This window comes from Sinocyclocheilus rhinocerous, unplaced genomic scaffold (genome assembly GCF_001515625.1).
Source record: "Sinocyclocheilus rhinocerous isolate Xijiao unplaced genomic scaffold, SAMN03320098_v1.1 scaffold11, whole genome shotgun sequence".
In the NCBI taxonomy this organism is placed as follows: Eukaryota; Metazoa; Chordata; class Actinopteri; order Cypriniformes; family Cyprinidae; genus Sinocyclocheilus; species Sinocyclocheilus rhinocerous.
Genome location: NW_015625587.1, coordinates 1,064,492 through 1,082,742, shown reverse-complemented (window position 1 = coordinate 1,082,742; position 18,251 = coordinate 1,064,492). Strand labels below are relative to the sequence as shown.

Sequence of the window (18,251 nt, the reverse complement as noted above, 5' to 3'; positions counted from 1 at the left end):
AACTGGCATATGTTAAGTTAAAGGGTCATGAAACCCCCCGTTTCAGCACTGGTTAGTTCTCACCACAGTTTTAAAAAATGCTAAAAAAGTGGGCGTGGTGCGCAGCGAAACGGAGGGGGAAGAGGGGAGACAGAAAGCACACACACAGCTTAGCGTTCTGACAGTTTCATTTCGCTCCCATCGAGTTAAAAACACAAATAAATGCACAGCCATTTGCACTCTGCATCGAAAACATATATATGAACGTGCTGTTGCACCTCTGAGAACTTTTAAGGCTTATTCTGTGGCGTTTATATAAGCCTTTTGACGGGTTGTGCCACAGAGCTGTAAAAACGGTTATGCTCACCGAGTGAATGAATCGCGTTTGTGCCGAACTCTTATTACAAAGCAAAAACAAACACTCTTCTTCGATCCATGAACGTTTCTCTCAATTATTGTGCACGATGTCATCTCACAGACTCTGAAACGTCTGTCATAGCAAATCAACACATGCTGTTGTAAATAATTAAGCGAAGCCTCTTCTAATAGGATAAGAACACGCAGTCTCATGAATAATTTAATAGACACCGAACACATGCTGTTGTGAGTAATTAAGCAAAGCGTCTTCTCATAGGATAAGAACACGCAGTCTCATGAATAATTTAATCGACACAAATTGTGACGTCAACAATGTAGATTTTAAACCCGGAAGATGAAAATAGCGCAAAAAAGCTTAAAATTAACCAGTTTTCTCCAACAGTTAAAATTATCGGATGCTAACATTGTCTTCTATGATGTGCAACACAAACACCTCTGCTAAAATCTCAGAAAAAGTAGTCTGGGGTTTTATGAACCTTTAAATGTCACTGTTCCCCTGTTCTTTTTTAATTCTTCCATCTCCTCTCACCTCACCATTGTTGTCTTCAGCATCAGAAAATTCTATTTTTCTCACTTCAAAGTAGGGCTGCACGATTATGACAAAAATCATAATTGTCGATTATTCCCTTGAAATTGTAATTGCGATTTATTAATTACGATTATCACAATTTACATTGAATGATGTTTATACCATTGTTTGATGCAACTGCATGCCGTATTTTTATATGAAAATAAACAAGCTGAAAACACTCTAACTGAAAAACCTTTAGTGCTTTTCTATAGTATTAAGCCTCAAATGTTAACTGTACAGTGGATTGGTTTCTTCTTTAAATAATAATAAAAAAGTAAAAATATGCATGGTATTATAATGTTATACTAAAACTAAAACAAAAACAACGGAAAAACACTTAAGATAACATGTAGAAAGAAAAAAACATATCTTAAGCGTGCAGAATAGCATAAGTGGACTTTGAACGATTAATTACCACTTTGAATGATTACGTAATTGTGGCATCCATAATTGTAATTGCGATTAGAAATTCGATTAATTGTGCAGCCCTACTTCAAAGTGCGATTGTCATTTTGTAGGTGGCATACAATGAGTCTTGCTGCAACTGCAAACAGTAACACACCACTCCTTTAGACTTGCATGATAACAGTTGGAAACAAAACCAGCATTGTAGTATGTGGAGATGCATTACTACTGTGAGAACAGAGACTAGGTGTGTGTGTGTGTGTGTGTGTGTGAAATGAAGAGAATGCATTGTCGCTCTGGGATGTGTGTGTGTGTGTGTGTGTGTTTAGCTAGCAGCTGCTTATTTGGTTTCGCTGTGACTGATTCTCTAGTGAGGCAGCATATGTAAATAGATATGTGTGACTTCAGACTGACTGTTCCCTTATCTCCATCTGTCCATCTCCATGGCTCTGTTTGAAATCTGGAGAGCTTGCTCCTGTGTTTCCGTGGGTGTTCTGTGTGAATGCATGCATAAAAATGTTTTAAAAATGTATTACAATTAAAATACTGTCTCGTTTGCATCCACCCACCAATGACTCAAGGAAAGATGACTGGGGGCCCTTGGAGTGTGACGTAACACTGTGGAGACTTAAGTTCAGGTCATTTAGGTTTTGAGACCAAAATAGGCTTGAAGCAGAAACATTTCATGCAAATTGACAGGCCTTTCTATTGTGAGAATGTCAATACAAGTCCATTTTGTTGAGGAGTGGTATTTTTTAAATGATCTAACTTATGATTTTCACCAGGTGGAAGATAAAATGGGTAAAAAAAAATAGCATAGTCCAAGCGGCTCCAAACTCGGTCCTGGAGGGCCAGTGTCCTGCAGAGTTTAGCTCCAGTTTGCCTCAACACACCTGCCTGGAAGTTTCTAGTATCCCTAGTAAGACCTTATTTAGCTGGTTCAGGTGTGTTTAATTAGGGTTGGGGCTAAACTCTGCAGGACACCAGCCTTCCAGTCATTCAAGGAGGGACTGATTGTAAATACTGAGACTTTAAGATGGTCTGTTTTGACTAGAAACCACGGAGAATATCCTGATACTTTGCTGAAAACCACTCAGAACATCTAAGAACCCACTCTGGCATCGATTTGACCAATTTTGCCAAACATCAGATGGAGTCAAACATCACTCACAGTTTTATCATAAAATGTTTCTGTGGCTTCTTAGAAGGCAGACTTTTCTCTCCACTTCTCTTTCTCTTTCTCTGTTTTTAATGAGTTTAATTTTTCACCGAGACACCTTTCACTTGTTCTCTGGATAGAAACTGATAGATTGAATTCTGTGGCCCCCACTGACTTGAAGATTGCTGTGATCTACTGTAACACATATGCTCAGAGGGACGTTATCTCTCAGGTTTTCAAACTGACACTTGCAAACACTGTGAGTTTCTCTTTAAAAAGCCATTTCTTGCATATCTGTAAGACGTCTAGTTACCATTATGCAGACCTAGGGCTGCACAATTACATAAATGTTGATTATTTCCCTTGATATTGTCACACTTATTAATGTTGGTTAATAGAATTTACAATAAAATTATTTATTTTTCCTTCATCCAGAAATTTACCATGGAAACCATAGTTTTTGCTAAAGTAACATAGGTATAACTAGTTTGTTATTACTATAAAACTGACTAGTTATTAGCAGGTACCAGAATAATAAAGTGGATAAATATGTGAACAAATGAATACATGCAAATGTATATGATATAAGAAATCAGTTTTAAATAATTAAACTTCTGTAATGCACTGCTGTTCAAAAGTGTGATGTCTGTAATTTTTCTTTTTAATTGTTTATGAACTGAGTCTCTTATGCTCACCAAGTCTGCATTTATTTTGTGAAAAAGACAGTAAAACGGTAATATTGTGAAATATTATTATAATTTTTACTAACTGTTTTATATTTGGATATTTTAAAATGTAATTTATTCCTGTGATGCAAAGCTACATTTTCAGCAGCCATTACTCTGCTCCAGGGTCACATGATCCTTCAGAAATCATTCTAATATGCTGATTTGTTGTTCAAGAAACATTTCTTATTATTGTCAATGTTGAAAACAGTTGTGCTGCTTAATATTTTTTGTGGAAAGAGTGATACATATTTTCCCCAGGCTTCTTTGAATAGAAAGTTCAAAATAACAAGCTGAGAACTATTTTTGAATGACATTGGTCTTTTTGTAGCATAAAAAACTTTTTTTTCCAGACTGTGATTAAATGAATCACAGAAAGCAAAATCAGTTTGTGTACTTCTTTAAGGAGCAATAGTGGAGTTGAATTTCATACATTTCTGCCTGACCATAGACTTTAGTTTTTACCCACTTTGTGCATCATAAGATTCACAAATCCCTTTTTTCATCAGCATGCTTGGTGCATTGCATGCTCTGAGATGTTACCAGCTAAAGTTTGTGTTTGTTTCATAGGAGCGAAGCCTCAAGCGCTCATCTGATTGGCATCCCATTGACTGGAGCATCTTACAGACCATTCTACAGCAGGTCTTTGCAATTCTGCTCCTGGCAGCCTTCCAGCACTGTACATTTTAGAGGCCTAACTAATCTGAAACTCCACATCCAGGTCATGTAGAACCCTATAATGAGAAATTCTAATCATGTCATGTGTGTTAAATAGAGGAGAAATCCTAAAACGTGCAGTGTTGTTGGGGATCCCCAAAAAATGGGATTGAGAAACACTGTTGTAAAGTGTTCACCACCCTTCTTTGAAATCTATATGCTTAAAGGGATAGTTCACCCAAAAATGAAAATTCTGTCATTAATTACTCACCCTCATGTCGTTTCAAACCCGTAAGACCTTCGTTCATCTTCGGAACACAAATTAAGATATTTTTGATGGAATCTGAGAGCTGTCTGACCCTGCATAGATGGCAACGTAACTCAAATGTTCCCAAGTCCAGAAACGTAGCAAGGAAATCTGTAAAATAATCCATGTGACATCAGTGGTTCATCCGCAATTATACGAAGCTACGAGAATACTTTTTGTGCGCAAAAGAAAAAAAAAAAACGACTTTATTCAACAATTCGTCTCCTCCGCATCACCCTGGTGCCATTTTGGAGAATATCCGCTGGACGTAAACAGCATATGCTGTTCTGTGTCAGCTGCGTCATGCCGGATCTGTTTCTTATGTTGTTGTGATTTGATCTGAACGGAATCCGTTTGACACAGCTGACACAGAACAAGCATACGTTGTTTACGTCCAGCAGATATTCTCCAAAATGGCACCAAAATGGAACCACTGATGTCACATGGATTATGTGACACTCTTCTTCACCTATGCAGGGTCAGACAGCTCTCAGATTCCATCAAAAATACCTTACTTTGTGTTCCGAAGATGAACGAAGGTCTTACGGGTTTGAAACGACATGAGGGTGAGTAATTAATGACAGAATTTTCATTTTGGGAGAACTAACCCTTTAACTTTGTTTTATAAGGAAGCATTTTGGCGGAGCATTGATATCCTCAGCTTCCTGCATTATGCGGTTTTTAAATAATATATTGTCATTTTTCAAAGTCGCTGTGCTCCTAGGTGGAGTGCAATATCAGAGACAAAAGATTAGCGTAGTAGGGAATGGGAAAGAATAAATACACGAGTCACTGTATGACATGAACATAATTTCACACCAGTCCAGATACCTGCAGATGCTTATTAGAAAGAGCTACTTTAAACGCAAAATGACTGTCACACTTGACAAATTAGCCTTTAAGAGGACAAGTTTTTGCAAAGAAACTTCAAATAAATTCGAGTACAGGTGCACTTGCAAGCTGAGAATGCAATAAAACGTTAGTACCCCACTGATATGAAAATGGAACAAAACAGCTTTTTGAAAATGTCTATTAACCTCCAGACAGGCTTTCTGCCTATGAGCTATACTTCTGGCAAAGTTCTAAACTGGCAGTTCTTGCTCAGAATATTACGACTTGCAGCCACTTCCTGTTACTGAGGAGTTCAGTAGGTCTCAATCCACAGCTATTGACCTGCAGCAGCTGTATTGACACAGGAAGTGCTGCAGGTGCAAGGATGAGCTCTGCCCAATCTGGGCTCCAGCCAATGAGATCCCAATGATGCATCTTCTTAATTCGTATTCCGACAGTCGGTCTGGGTCTGTAAAGTCTGTGAATGCGCTGCCAGACAGACTTCTCATTTGGATTTGGTGATGGCTGTCTCAGGAGTGCCTTCTTCCTCTTAGCCTCAGGTGCTAACATGTTTCTCAACCTTATTGAGTTGAGCAAATACATAACGGGAATCTGGAATTTTTCAGCTAAACTTTTTAGATGGTGACCCTAAAATGTTTGCATTTAAAGTTTATCCTTGTCATTAAACATTACAATGGTTGAGGTAATGAGGTAAAATGCCCTTGTGGCTCTCTGGTTAATTGAACTTATTCTGTTTTTGCTACAGGTAAGTTGACTTCTTCATACGTGTTTGTTGTGTAACACTCATCATGACAGATGCATAGTCATGCAGCACGGCCAGTATAGTCTGATTCTCGAATGAGTGATTCTTTTAGCAGATCATAATCATAGAGTGTACCAGTGAAATCAAATTGGCAAATAACAGAATCTTTTGAGATACTTTAATTTTTTTTTTAAATATCATAGGTCGCAACCAGTGGAGTCAGATTGCTGAACGAATTAATCTTTTAACAAAGATTAATGTCACAAAGTCATGCAGCCCAACAAATGGGGTCAGATTGCAGAACAAGCGATTTTTTTGGGGCCAGTTATTTTTAGTAAATCAAAATCATAGCACGTGTATTTTGATTAGGGTTGTGTATCGTTTGGGCTTTTTACGATACTTTCCAAATCGATAATTTTAAACCTAATTTATAACATAAAAGAATGGCTTTTTTTTTTTTAAATAAATCTTTAAATTGAACAACATATTAAAAGTTTAAAGTAAAGTAAATACACAACACAACAAATTTACAAAACAAATTCACAATAAAACTTAAGCCACCTAACCCAACTACAATAATTTAACACTAAATAACAGTTACAGCTAACAACAGCAACGTAATCAGTATTCTTGGTAGGGATGCAACAATACAGTTACCTCACTGTTCAAAACATACCTTATACACATAAACACATTTTTTGCAATGATAACTCAAATGTGGTGATCAAACACTTCTAATGATGTGACAAACTATGTAGTGGAGGCAGGGTATTTAACAATTTAACAATAAACTTTATAATTCAAAATGAGTCTGAGATCAGTGCACTTAAAGGGTTACACAAAAAGCATTCTCGTAGCTTCGTATAATTGCGGTTGAACCACTGATGTCACATGGATTATGTGACACTCTTCTTCACCTATGCAGGGTCAGACAGCTCTCAGATTCCATCAAAAATACCTTACTTTGTGTTCCGAAGATGAACGAAGGTCTTACGGGTTTGAAACGACATGAGGGTGAGTAATTAATGACAGAATTTTCATTTTGGGAGAACTAACCCTTTAACTTTGTTTTATAAGGAAGCATTTTGGCGGAGCATTGATATCCTCAGCTTCCTGCATTATGCGGTTTTTAAATAATATATTGTCATTTTTCAAAGTCGCTGTGCTCCTAGGTGGAGTGCAATATCAGAGACAAAAGATTAGCGTAGTAGGGAATGGGAAAGAATAAATACACGAGTCACTGTATGACATGAACATAATTTCACACCAGTCCAGATACCTGCAGATGCTTATTAGAAAGAGCTACTTTAAACGCAAAATGACTGTCACACTTGACAAATTAGCCTTTAAGAGGACAAGTTTTTGCAAAGAAACTTCAAATAAATTCGAGTACAGGTGCACTTGCAAGCTGAGAATGCAATAAAACATTAGTACCCCACTGATATGAAAATGGAACAAAACAGCTTTTTGAAAATGTCTATTAACCTCCAGACAGGCTTTCTGCCTATGAGCTATACTTCTGGCAAAGTTCTAAACTGGCAGTTCTTGCTCAGAATATTACGACTTGCAGCCACTTCCTGTTACTGAGGAGTTCAGTAGGTCTCAATCCACAGCTATTGACCTGCAGCAGCTGTATTGACACAGGAAGTCCTGCAGGTGCAAGGATGAGCTCTGCCCAATCTGGGCTCCAGCCAATGAGATCCCAATGATGCATCTTCTTAATTCGTATTCCGACAGTCGGTCTGGGTCTGTAAAGTCTGTGAATGCGCTGCCAGACAGACTTCTCATTTGGATTTGGTGATGGCTGTCTCAGGAGTGCCTTCTTCCTCTTAGCCTCAGGTGCTAACATGTTTCTCAACCTTATTGAGTTGAGCAAATACATAACGGGAATCTGGAATTTTTCAGCTAAACTTTTTAGATGGTGACCCTAAAATGTTTGCATTTAAAGTTTATCCTTGTCATTAAACATTACAATGGTTGAGGTAATGAGGTAAAATGCCCTTGTGGCTCTCTGGTTAATTGAACTTATTCTGTTTTTGCTACAGGTAAGTTGACTTCTTCATACGTGTTTGTTGTGTAACACTCATCATGACAGATGCATAGTCATGCAGCACGGCCAGTATAGTCTGATTCTCGAATGAGTGATTCTTTTAGCAGATCATAATCATAGAGTGTACCAGTGAAATCAAATTGGCAAATAACAGAATCTTTTGAGATACTTTAATTTTTTTTTTAAATATCATAGGTCGCAACCAGTGGAGTCAGATTGCTGAACGAATTAATCTTTTAACAAAGATTAATGTCACAAAGTCATGCAGCCCAACAAATGGGGTCAGATTGCAGAACAAGCGATTTTTTTGGGGCCAGTTATTTTTAGTAAATCAAAATCATAGCACGTGTATTTTGATTAGGGTTGTGTATCGTTTGGGCTTTTTACGATACTTTCCAAATCGATAATTTTAAACCTAATTTATAACATAAAAGAATGGCTTTTTTTTTTTTTAAATAAATCTTTAAATTGAACAACATATTAAAAGTTTAAAGTAAAGTAAATACACAACACAACAAATTTACAAAACAAATTCACAATAAAACTTAAGCCACCTAACCCAACTACAATAATTTAACACTAAATAACAGTTACAGCTAACAACAGCAACGTAATCAGTATTCTTGGTAGGGATGCAACAATACAGTTACCTCACTGTTCAAAACATACCTCAGTATTTTAACCATGGTTTTCAACAATTAAAACAAATAAATGAATAAAAACTCCTGTACACTGGAGAAAAACAAGGATTATCATATGTCTACTTCAAATTTCTTTTGACAGAAGTATTACTTTTCCAATTTTTACCCCAAAATAGGATGGATTGGCCATTATTGAGTGCTATAAACACATTTAATGTCTGTTTCATTCATACTGGAAGCCGGAGGGTGCCCTCGTACAGAAACTCCACATAAACATAAACATCACAGAAGTGATAGAACTCATGACGCTCCAGGAAATCCCTAATATGATTTATATGATTCCCTGATAAATTATATATATATATATATATATATATATTTTTTTTTATCTGGTTCTGCTTAGTAAATCAGTATCATGCATCATGTAAAGTTTTTGAGCCACTGAATCAAAAACATAAAACGTGACAATTGTAGACCAATTCTTTAACAAATGACTCTCATGAGCTGGTTCTGTTCCGTGAATCAAAAACATACAACATGACCAGTGATTCCTGAATGAATGACTCTTTATGAATTGGTTGAATCAGTGAATAAATTAATCTGTGTCATTGTACTATTATTTATATGCTATTATAATATTTATCAATATTTTAAATTAGATTTTGTTTTTATATTTAAATTTTTGCATTTAAATTCAAGTTGCTTCTGTCATTTTTATTAGTTTTTAATTAATTTTTATTCAATTTTAGTAATTTTAGTTCTTAAACTTATTTTATTTCAGTTAGTTGCCTAGACAGTTTTTTGAGTTTTCCATATGTTATTTATATTTTACTATTATACTTTTTATATTGACATTTTATTATTATATTGTATTTATTTCAGCTTTGAATGACTGAAATTAAAATTTTACAAATTAGTTTTGCTGCAGTTTTAGTTAATAATAACAACCTTGGAATAATTGATTGAGTGAGTTTTTGGCTTAATTAGTATTTTTAATATATATTTTCGGCCAGTTTTTGGATTACATTGCTGCTCTCAAGTTAAGTGTTGCGTTGTGGCCAACCATGAAGTATGTTCGGGATTCAGCGCATCAGCCATTCCGGTTGCTTGCACTTCGGTGGCACTATGATAAGACCCAATAAGGTCATTGTATTTTTCACAAAGTGCTAGTCTACAGTAGCACATCTATCTTTGGCTCATTGTTACATGCATTATGGAAAGAATCTGTGATACTTCCTCCACTCTGTATGGCTGGCACTGTGTGAGTTTGGACTCCCTCATTAAATCCAGGGGTAGGAAATTAAATGCATTCATTGTGAGTTCTAAGAAAGGATGAATGGCCTTGCAGTAGAGTGGCGAGAGACTTCCCTGCTCAACAGAAACACGGTTTGTCTTTGTCTTGATACTTGGTTTGGGGCTGTGCGCCAGGATGCTAATGAGGCTAGCGGAGGAGCTAGGCTGAGGCCCAGACAGCCGCAGCACATTTCAGCCACGTGCCTAAGCAGTGAGGGAATGTCTGATTAGCACAGGAGCGGGTTTCAACGGCTGGCAAAAGCACGGGGAAGCTAAAAGCTAGTTCGTATGGAGTGGCGTCTTCTCTAAGTACTCACAAGATGTAAATCAAAGAGCTGGTGCTCTTTGAGGAGAGAGGCAAAGAAACTAATTAATTTCAAATCCCATAAATTACTTAGCCTTGGTTAAAAATGAGTTAGCTCAGCAAAAGGACCATCATGTTGGGCTGTTAATGACAACAAATCATTTTTCAGTTACAGAGAGTTGTTTTTAACAGGAAAACTTTTCAGGAAAATATAGGAAACTCACGTTTTTGTACCACATTTGGCAGTTGGGATTATGTTAACCATTGGTGGCAGGCGACAACTGACCAAACAGAATGTTACACAGTCACAGCGTGGATGCCTGCATATGTGTGTGTATAAAAAAGATGTGGATGATGTGCTAAACTGCATTTGGGATGCAGTCGTTTTGTTTTTGGCTTACTGACATGCAGTATGACTTCATTGCATCTTGAATTTTCATGTCATGCTAAAGTGTCGCACAACAGAGAATATGCATATTTTCTGGAAATAGGTCAAATTATCTTATCAAATCAAATATATAAATATAATCAATGTAGATGAAACCTTTTTACTGGAAAAATACTGACAAAGAAAATTATTTTTCACAACTTTTCAATTATTCAAAGGTGAATAAAATCCATCTATTGCTATTTTGTTACCTATTTTGTTTTGTTGATTTATTGATTTATTTTACACTTCAGGAATTTGCTGCTAATGCTAAAGCTAGGCCTCAACGTATGGCACACTAACTCAATTGAAGGACGAGGTGGTGAGGGATGTCACAAACCTCATGAGAACATGTCTGGGGAGAAGAATCTAATTTATGAAAAAATAAAACTCAGAAGGCAAGTTGAGGTTCAGATAGGATGCACATTTCAAAGTGGGACACACTTTAAATATCCCTTGGCAAGGTAGTGCTAACCTGGAAGCATTGTTAAACAAATTGCCTCTCTCTAACATTACTGCTCTAGATATCTCTCTCTAACATTACTGCTCTAGATAAATCTGAGACATTCCCCTGATCCTCTGACAACATCCTATTTGTCTTGTCCCTGCTCTTTTTTCAGTAGTAGAACCCCAGATAGCTAGCAAGCAGATCCTTACAACCTCTAAAGACACAACATTTTGTGGTACAGATTAAATCTGTACTGTTTACAGCAGATCCATGGCGTCAGATTTAGTACTTTGATCGGTATCATTGCTTCTGGGTTTCAGTTGAGGTGTAGTTACATCTTTAGCAAAAAAGTTTTTGGTGTTCCCAAAGCAAAACATGATAACACTATCTGTTTGATGCTTAAATAGGTAGGTTGTTTTCTCTAGCATATTTTTCTTTTCTGTAGCTATCAAAATATTTTGTTCCCTTTGTTGATCTATTTTGCAATATGGTCAGAGTACTGTGATTCAGATGTGCTTTTAGAAAACAGTTCAATAAACAAAAAGTTTAAATTAGTTAACTTACATTTTTGACACTGGATTGACAGTTACTATCTATTTTGGCATTGCCGACAAAATAGTTTCAGTGAAGCCAGCACAAAATAAACTGTTGTGCATCTTTTGTGTGTGCACAGTGGTGTTTTTTTTTAAACGACTTGGTTGAGTAAATGATTCAATGACTGCACCCAAAATCACATAATTCCCTACTATTATAATAGCAGTAAAATTGTATGCGAAAGGAATAGAATGTCCAAATTCACAGTATTTATTAAACAGTAGATGAAAAGTTCTAGCATAGAACTTCTGGCGAATTTGCTTCCAATGGACACTTTTACTATCGCATGAGGCAAAGGAGAGGACTTGTGAATGGCAGTGAAATGACGCAACTAACACTGGTAGGTCACATGACAATGACAACATGGTGAATATAGTATGTCTAGATTATACTATACACTACATACTATACACATTCATACTACATTGAGCATACTTTTTAAGGGTCATTTCTTGATTGATTCCATGATTTTGAGCTAATCGTTTGAGTGAACAATTTGATGACTCAGATTTAGACAGTCACTTCCTGTGATTCTCTGGGCCACTCTTAAAGGGGTCATATGATGCGATTTCAAGTTTTCCTTTCTCTTTGGAGTGTTACAAGCTCTTGGTGCATAAAGAAGATCTGTAAATTTGCAAAGACTAAAGTCTCAAATCCAAAGAGATATTCTTTATAAAAGTTAAGAGTCAACCATGCCTACCTAAAACTGCTCATATTCTGTTACACCAAATACACAAAATAATGATCTTTAAAATAGCATCATATGACTCCTTTAAAGAGTTACTTGATTTGTTTCTAAAATTATTCAGTGTTTCAAATGAATCACAGAACTGAATGAATCAATGACTTGCTCAGTGACTAGTTTCATGTGACCACCTACTGGTGTATTGATGTAATCTACAGGAAAAATCACTGAAAAATCCCCACCAATAATCACAGACATTTTTAAAATGGTTTGTACATAATATTTAAAACATATTTCATTAAAATGTTATTTAATTAAGTAAATTAATTAAGACATATCCTTCTGCTACAAGATATACTGTCATGAAATCAGCAACAGAACATTATCTGTGTAATACCATCTGTTGACAGTAAATTGGTTAAAAGCATATAAAAAAAAGAGAGAGAGAGAATAGGATTGAAATGAATCTGATTCTTCATCCGTAGGTTTTAAGCTATTGATAGCCTGAATTCATCAGGATTCATTGGTATGTCCTTAGAGGGCTCAGACAAGCCAATTCTTCAAAATTTTAATAAAGGCTAATAACAGCCTAACTCTCCAAAGGGAACTTGTTCACATTAATAAACAAAACAAGCGGATGAGCCTGTACACACAAAAGCCTCTATGCTCTCTAGCCAAGGGGCTTTCAACCCTGGCAGTGGCTCAAGCCTGATGTTTTCTCTGTGTTGTGTTGCTGCTGTGCCAAATTATATTGTAATTACTTATTGAAGGCAGTTATGACGAGGCTGAGGCAAGGGGCTATGGGGAGCAGAGAGGAGGACTTGATTATTGTTGTTCAGTCATGATGGTAAATCGTTTGTGCTTGCTTTCAAAATGATGTGTACTGATGGAAAGAAAAGCTGGGCGTTCCACGTTTCTCTCAGGATCTGCTCAGAATGTCTCAAATGTCTTTGGCTTTGGTAGGAGAGGAGTAATTACCTAAACAAGGACTCAGTTTGTCAGCTTTGGTATCTTTTCCCGCTCCTACAGAAACGGATCCCTGTGCTGAGCTGTTAGCGAACGGCGTAAATGAAACCTACTGGGACAGAAGCTCTGGGAAGTTTCTCTCCTTCATTTGTTCTCTCAGATATACTGGCTCACATGAGTAATAGGGATCAAATTTGCAAGAAATGTAATGATTCTGGTTCTGATTCAGATTCCACTCAACAATTATGCAATTCTAATTCTTATGTATTCCATTTATGAATCTTTTTAGTGTTTTTGAGTAGTGAGATGGCTGTAAATAGGCTTAACCATATGCTAAACATTTTTGGTACTTGTTGTTCAGTAAGTATGAGTCATTTCTCTGATTCAGACTTGTGAGTCATGGATTGATTATAATGGGAAGGATTTTGTTTTGACACTTCTGGTATTGGTATACTGTAATGGTAGGTTGTTTACAATTGCTAGGTGAAGTCACAAATTTGTGTTAATATAGAATTCAATTTATCCAGCTGTGAATATAATTTTACAATATTTATAATTTATTATTGTTTTGAGTCTTGTCTTAAACTTACATAGCTATTTCTGTACTGATTTCTTCCATACATACGTTTCTTTTGATTACCAATGTTGAAAACAGTTATGCTGCTTAATATTTTTATGGAAACTGATACTTTTTTTCAGTATTCTTTGATGAATAGAAAGTTAAAACTGCATTTATTTTAAATAAAATTATTTTGTAACATAAATGTCTTCACTGTTACTTTTAATCAGTTTAATGGTTCCATTCTGAATAAATGTATTAATGTCTTTATAAAAAAAAAAAAAATATATACATATATATATATATATATATATATATATATATATTGCACAGTAGTTAATAATAACTCATAAAGAACTTTAGGTTGGCTACAATGAAACTACTACTGAAACCCAATTAAGCATCTGTTATGCAAGCACAGATGCCTTTGAAATTAAAAAAGCAAGCAACCAATTTTTTGTACTAGCCAGATGTAAAACCATTTGTCCATTGTGGGGGCAGCCCCAGAGGTGGCAGTAATGAGGCAGTCAGCTATGAGGGTCACCTTGATGTCACAGTTATTGTTAAAGCCATTGCCTGCATGGTTTCTCTCCCCTCTGCCCCGTCTGCTTTGACTTGGCTCAAGTCAGCAGCACGTGACTGGGATTTGTGGACTGCCCACCGCTGCCCGCTTTTTCTTACCCTACACGGCTAATGTGAGGGACCACAGCAGATGAGGCGAGGTGCTCAGGCTGTGGCACATTAAGCCGCTGCCCTGGGGTTGCGAATGTGCTGCGTATTAAATGTAATGTGGAACTGAAATTAGTTGCAGGCTGAGAAGTTTAAGAAGTCCCTGATGGATTAGAATAATAGTTTGGAATAGTTACAGAAAGCTTAAAGTATTAGTTGACCCTTTTTTCAAGGCCTAACAGGAAGTTTGTGAACTTCTGTGAACTGTTAAGTGAACATTTTTTGAATGGGACTTGTGTAGTAATTATTATGATTTTTCAACCAGTGGTGATTTATTTTTAAAGAGTAGGGTGGTCACTGGTCAGTTTACTGGCAATAAATATAAATGCAGATAATACGGTTTAATATATATATATATTAATAATTAATAAAATATAATTTTATGTACTATGTTAGTAAATGAATGAATTAATAAATAAATACTTTTATTAGAATAAAATAATACTGACAAGGCTGGCAGTGTATTCACAACTATTAAGCATGCACAGTTATCTTCAACGGTGTAACTGGTCCTTGCAGATAAATTGGTCTATCTCAGTGTTTGTGTTGTAAATCTTCAGTCAGTATTGATGATTGATCGGCAGAGGTGACTGGTATGTGTGTGTCCTTGGAGATGTTGTGCGTGAGAGCGCTGTGTCTTGAATGGAGACATGATTGCTTTGGCGAATGGCTGTCTGGCTAAAGAGCCGGTGTTGGAAATGTATGTGGGTGTGGAGTCTGGCACCTCTCACTCTGCACAAACAGAAATCAGATCACAGGGGTTCGCATGATGAAACAGAGCCCCGAATAACCCACGGCTGCTTAATTAGGCTGTCGGGCCAGGGGGTCCTAGTACGTCCGTCTGCAGCCATATTAACCACCCCATAGGATTGAGGAGTCAAATTGTAATGCACATTTTAGTGTCAACAAATTGTGGATCAAATGTTGTCCATATGAAATGTTATTGCCGTGGAGGCTTTTAAATATACGGCCAGACGATTTTAATAATTCATGTACGGAGACTTGTCAGGTTAAGCAGGAAGCACGTATCCCTGGCCGTTTAAGGTTTTTAATGAGAGGAAGTCACGGACTTGCATCAAGACCGATAACATGTTTTGCTTCTCTCTTCTCTCGGCAGTGGGCTGCACGTTTGATGAGGACTCCGACCCCAGTCTGTGCGAGTTCAGCCAAGGGGAGGAGGATGACTTTGATTGGCAGCTGTTCCGCAATCATGCCTCGCCACACTCCACCTCTGATCTCCTGCGCGGTAAGTCTGCCCAGCATTGCCCATTCTTATTCTGCCTGTTTATTTCACACTGTGTCGCAAACAGTTTCACACCGTGGACCTCCTCCTACTGGCCTCCTCAGTGACAACCGGAAAGATGGCCCCCTTGCTGTTTCTTTTTTTTTCTTGTTTTATTTGTAGTTTTGTAAAAATAAAAAAAAAATTGGGGAAGTTTTATTTGGAAAAACGTTTCAAGTGTAAGATGTGTGATATCAGCTCATGTGTTTTTATTTAATCAAATCTACCTGCAACCTTGGCAATATCATAAAAAATTCTAATATTTTATTATTTGCCTATATTTATTATGAATAATAATAATAATTTATTTTATTAAAAATAAAGTTAAAAAAAAGTAACAATCAAAAGATCAATTTTGTTTTAAAATTGCGTTGGTATTATTCGCAATAAAGTGGTACATTTTCAAAACTTCCAAAAACTTTCACAAAACGCCAAAAAGATAATCAAAAATGTAGTTTTAATGCTTATTTGTCACACAAAATCATAAAGTACCTTTTGCTACACTTACTGTAATCTTTACATGATTTTATGCATATAATATTTTTATTATTGTTTTTAAAATCCCATATTTATTATAATTATTATTATTATAACTATACTTTGCCAATTAATATTGCAACATCTTCTGACAGCCTTGTTAATATTATTATGTTATTTATTGAATAAATGAGGCGTTTGTTATTAAAATTATTAAAATAAAATTATTAATGTTATTTCAATATTTTATATTCACATTTGTATTATTATTATTAATAATAATAATACCCCATAATAAACCCATCCATCTTAGATGCCTTCCTACTGGCACCCTGTCGCAGCATGCTTTTTTTTTTTTTTTTTTTGTAGTTTTATTCAAATTTTAAGAACACTTCATGTGTAAAATGTGTAGATATCATTAAATCAGGAACTACTGGGAACATGTAGCTAATATTCAAATTTTATCAATGGGTTGCTGCAGGAAATTATTCCCCTGGCATGGATGTAATCACTATGTGTGGTCACATGCAAATAAACTTTGTCCAGTCAAAACAAGCAGGTGCAATATAAAAAAAGGTAAAGAGTCTGATCTATAAGAGTGCATCAGCAGCTCTCGTCTCTCAGTGTCTTATTCTGTCCATGTCAACCGGCGAAACAGAAGTGATTAGGAGTTTGGCCCCGCCTGAAACAAATCAATCCGACAATCAATGAGTTCTTCGAAATGTAGCCCAGCCCGAATGGGACGTGTCAGAGAGATGTGCACGGCCTGCTGGGAAGGGGCTTTTATTGAGAGCCATTGTTGAAACTAGATCAAAACAAGCAGAGGGAGGCAAGAAAGTGCAGAACTAGTGATTGGATTAGGCGGCCACCGGTGGTAAGTCAGTGAAAGAGACAGATGAATTGCAAGGACTTCGATGCGAGGAGAGATAGGATGCCGATGACACAATGAAACAGATAAAAACTTGCTAAGGTTCTCAGCGATGAAGTAAAACACAGGGGACCTGGATAGAGAGGCTTGTGAAAAGCATATCTCACGGGGAATGTGAGCCAAGCACTATAATCTATACCAGTTTGAATGGAAGGTCAAAGACTACCAGAGGAGTAGGAATTTACAGAGACGGCCGGCTGTCCTTAATCTTTATGAGTAGACATCCACAAATATAGCAGTGCACAAGTGTACATTTATAATAAAATAATAATAATGTGTAATATAATATAATATAATATAAAACTTTCACTCTCAAAACTCTGTCATTCACTGTCAAAAAATGCAGTTTTAATGCTTACTTGTCACACAAAATCACAAAGTACCTCTTCATCTACTGTAATCTAAAGAAACATCAATATAGAGATTTTATCATGAAAATGAAAAAATATTAATATTTATTTGATTCATTTTAATTAATTTTTTAATATATCATTTTTCATTAATATAAATATTTAAAAAAAAATATTTATATATTTATTTTTTTCTATTTATATATTTGTTTATAAATTAAAGGGCTCCAGACTAACATTTGAGAGCAGTTGCACCAGCGCCACTAAGTTCTACAGATGGTGGCGCCAGGAGCAGATTTGGTAGCGCTGGGGGTGGTGTGCGGGAGTATTAAAATATAGATCATTTAATCATAAAATTACTATTTTTTGCATTTACTAATAATATTACATGTTCATTTCTTGTTTATTTTTCTTTTGTTTATTGTTTATACAGATTTGACAGTAAAGCACAGAGCTTAAGTTAAGATGCATACAAAATGTACTTTTATTAACAACAGTAACGGGTGCAAAATCTATATATACTCCACTCTTATTAAATGTACCATTATTCTTCTAGTATATGGAACTGACCAACTTCAGTCATTATGTGTGATTTAGTAGCAAATTGAAGAAAAGTTTGATTTTCAAGGCACTTTGTGACTTTTCTTACTTCATACACAAAAAAAGTGTAAAATTCTGATAAAATCTGATTTCTTGATGATTTGATATTTTATAATAGTGATTTTATAATTTCAAAATATAGA

At 36.0% G+C, this 18,251-nt stretch overlaps 1 protein-coding gene across 1 annotated transcript in view; it reads left to right on the top strand.

Annotated features, from left to right (window-relative positions):
* Positions 1-3,753: 3,753 nt before the first annotated feature.
* Positions 3,754-18,251, top strand: part of LOC107755971 (receptor-type tyrosine-protein phosphatase U) — a 200,300-nt gene continuing 185,802 nt past the window's right edge. The window contains exons 1-3 of the mRNA XM_016572938.1: positions 3,754-3,768; positions 3,835-3,859; positions 15,589-15,717. Coding sequence (XP_016428424.1) covers positions 3,754-3,768; positions 3,835-3,859; positions 15,589-15,717 — 169 coding nt within the window. The remainder of the gene's footprint in view (positions 3,769-3,834; positions 3,860-15,588; positions 15,718-18,251) is intronic.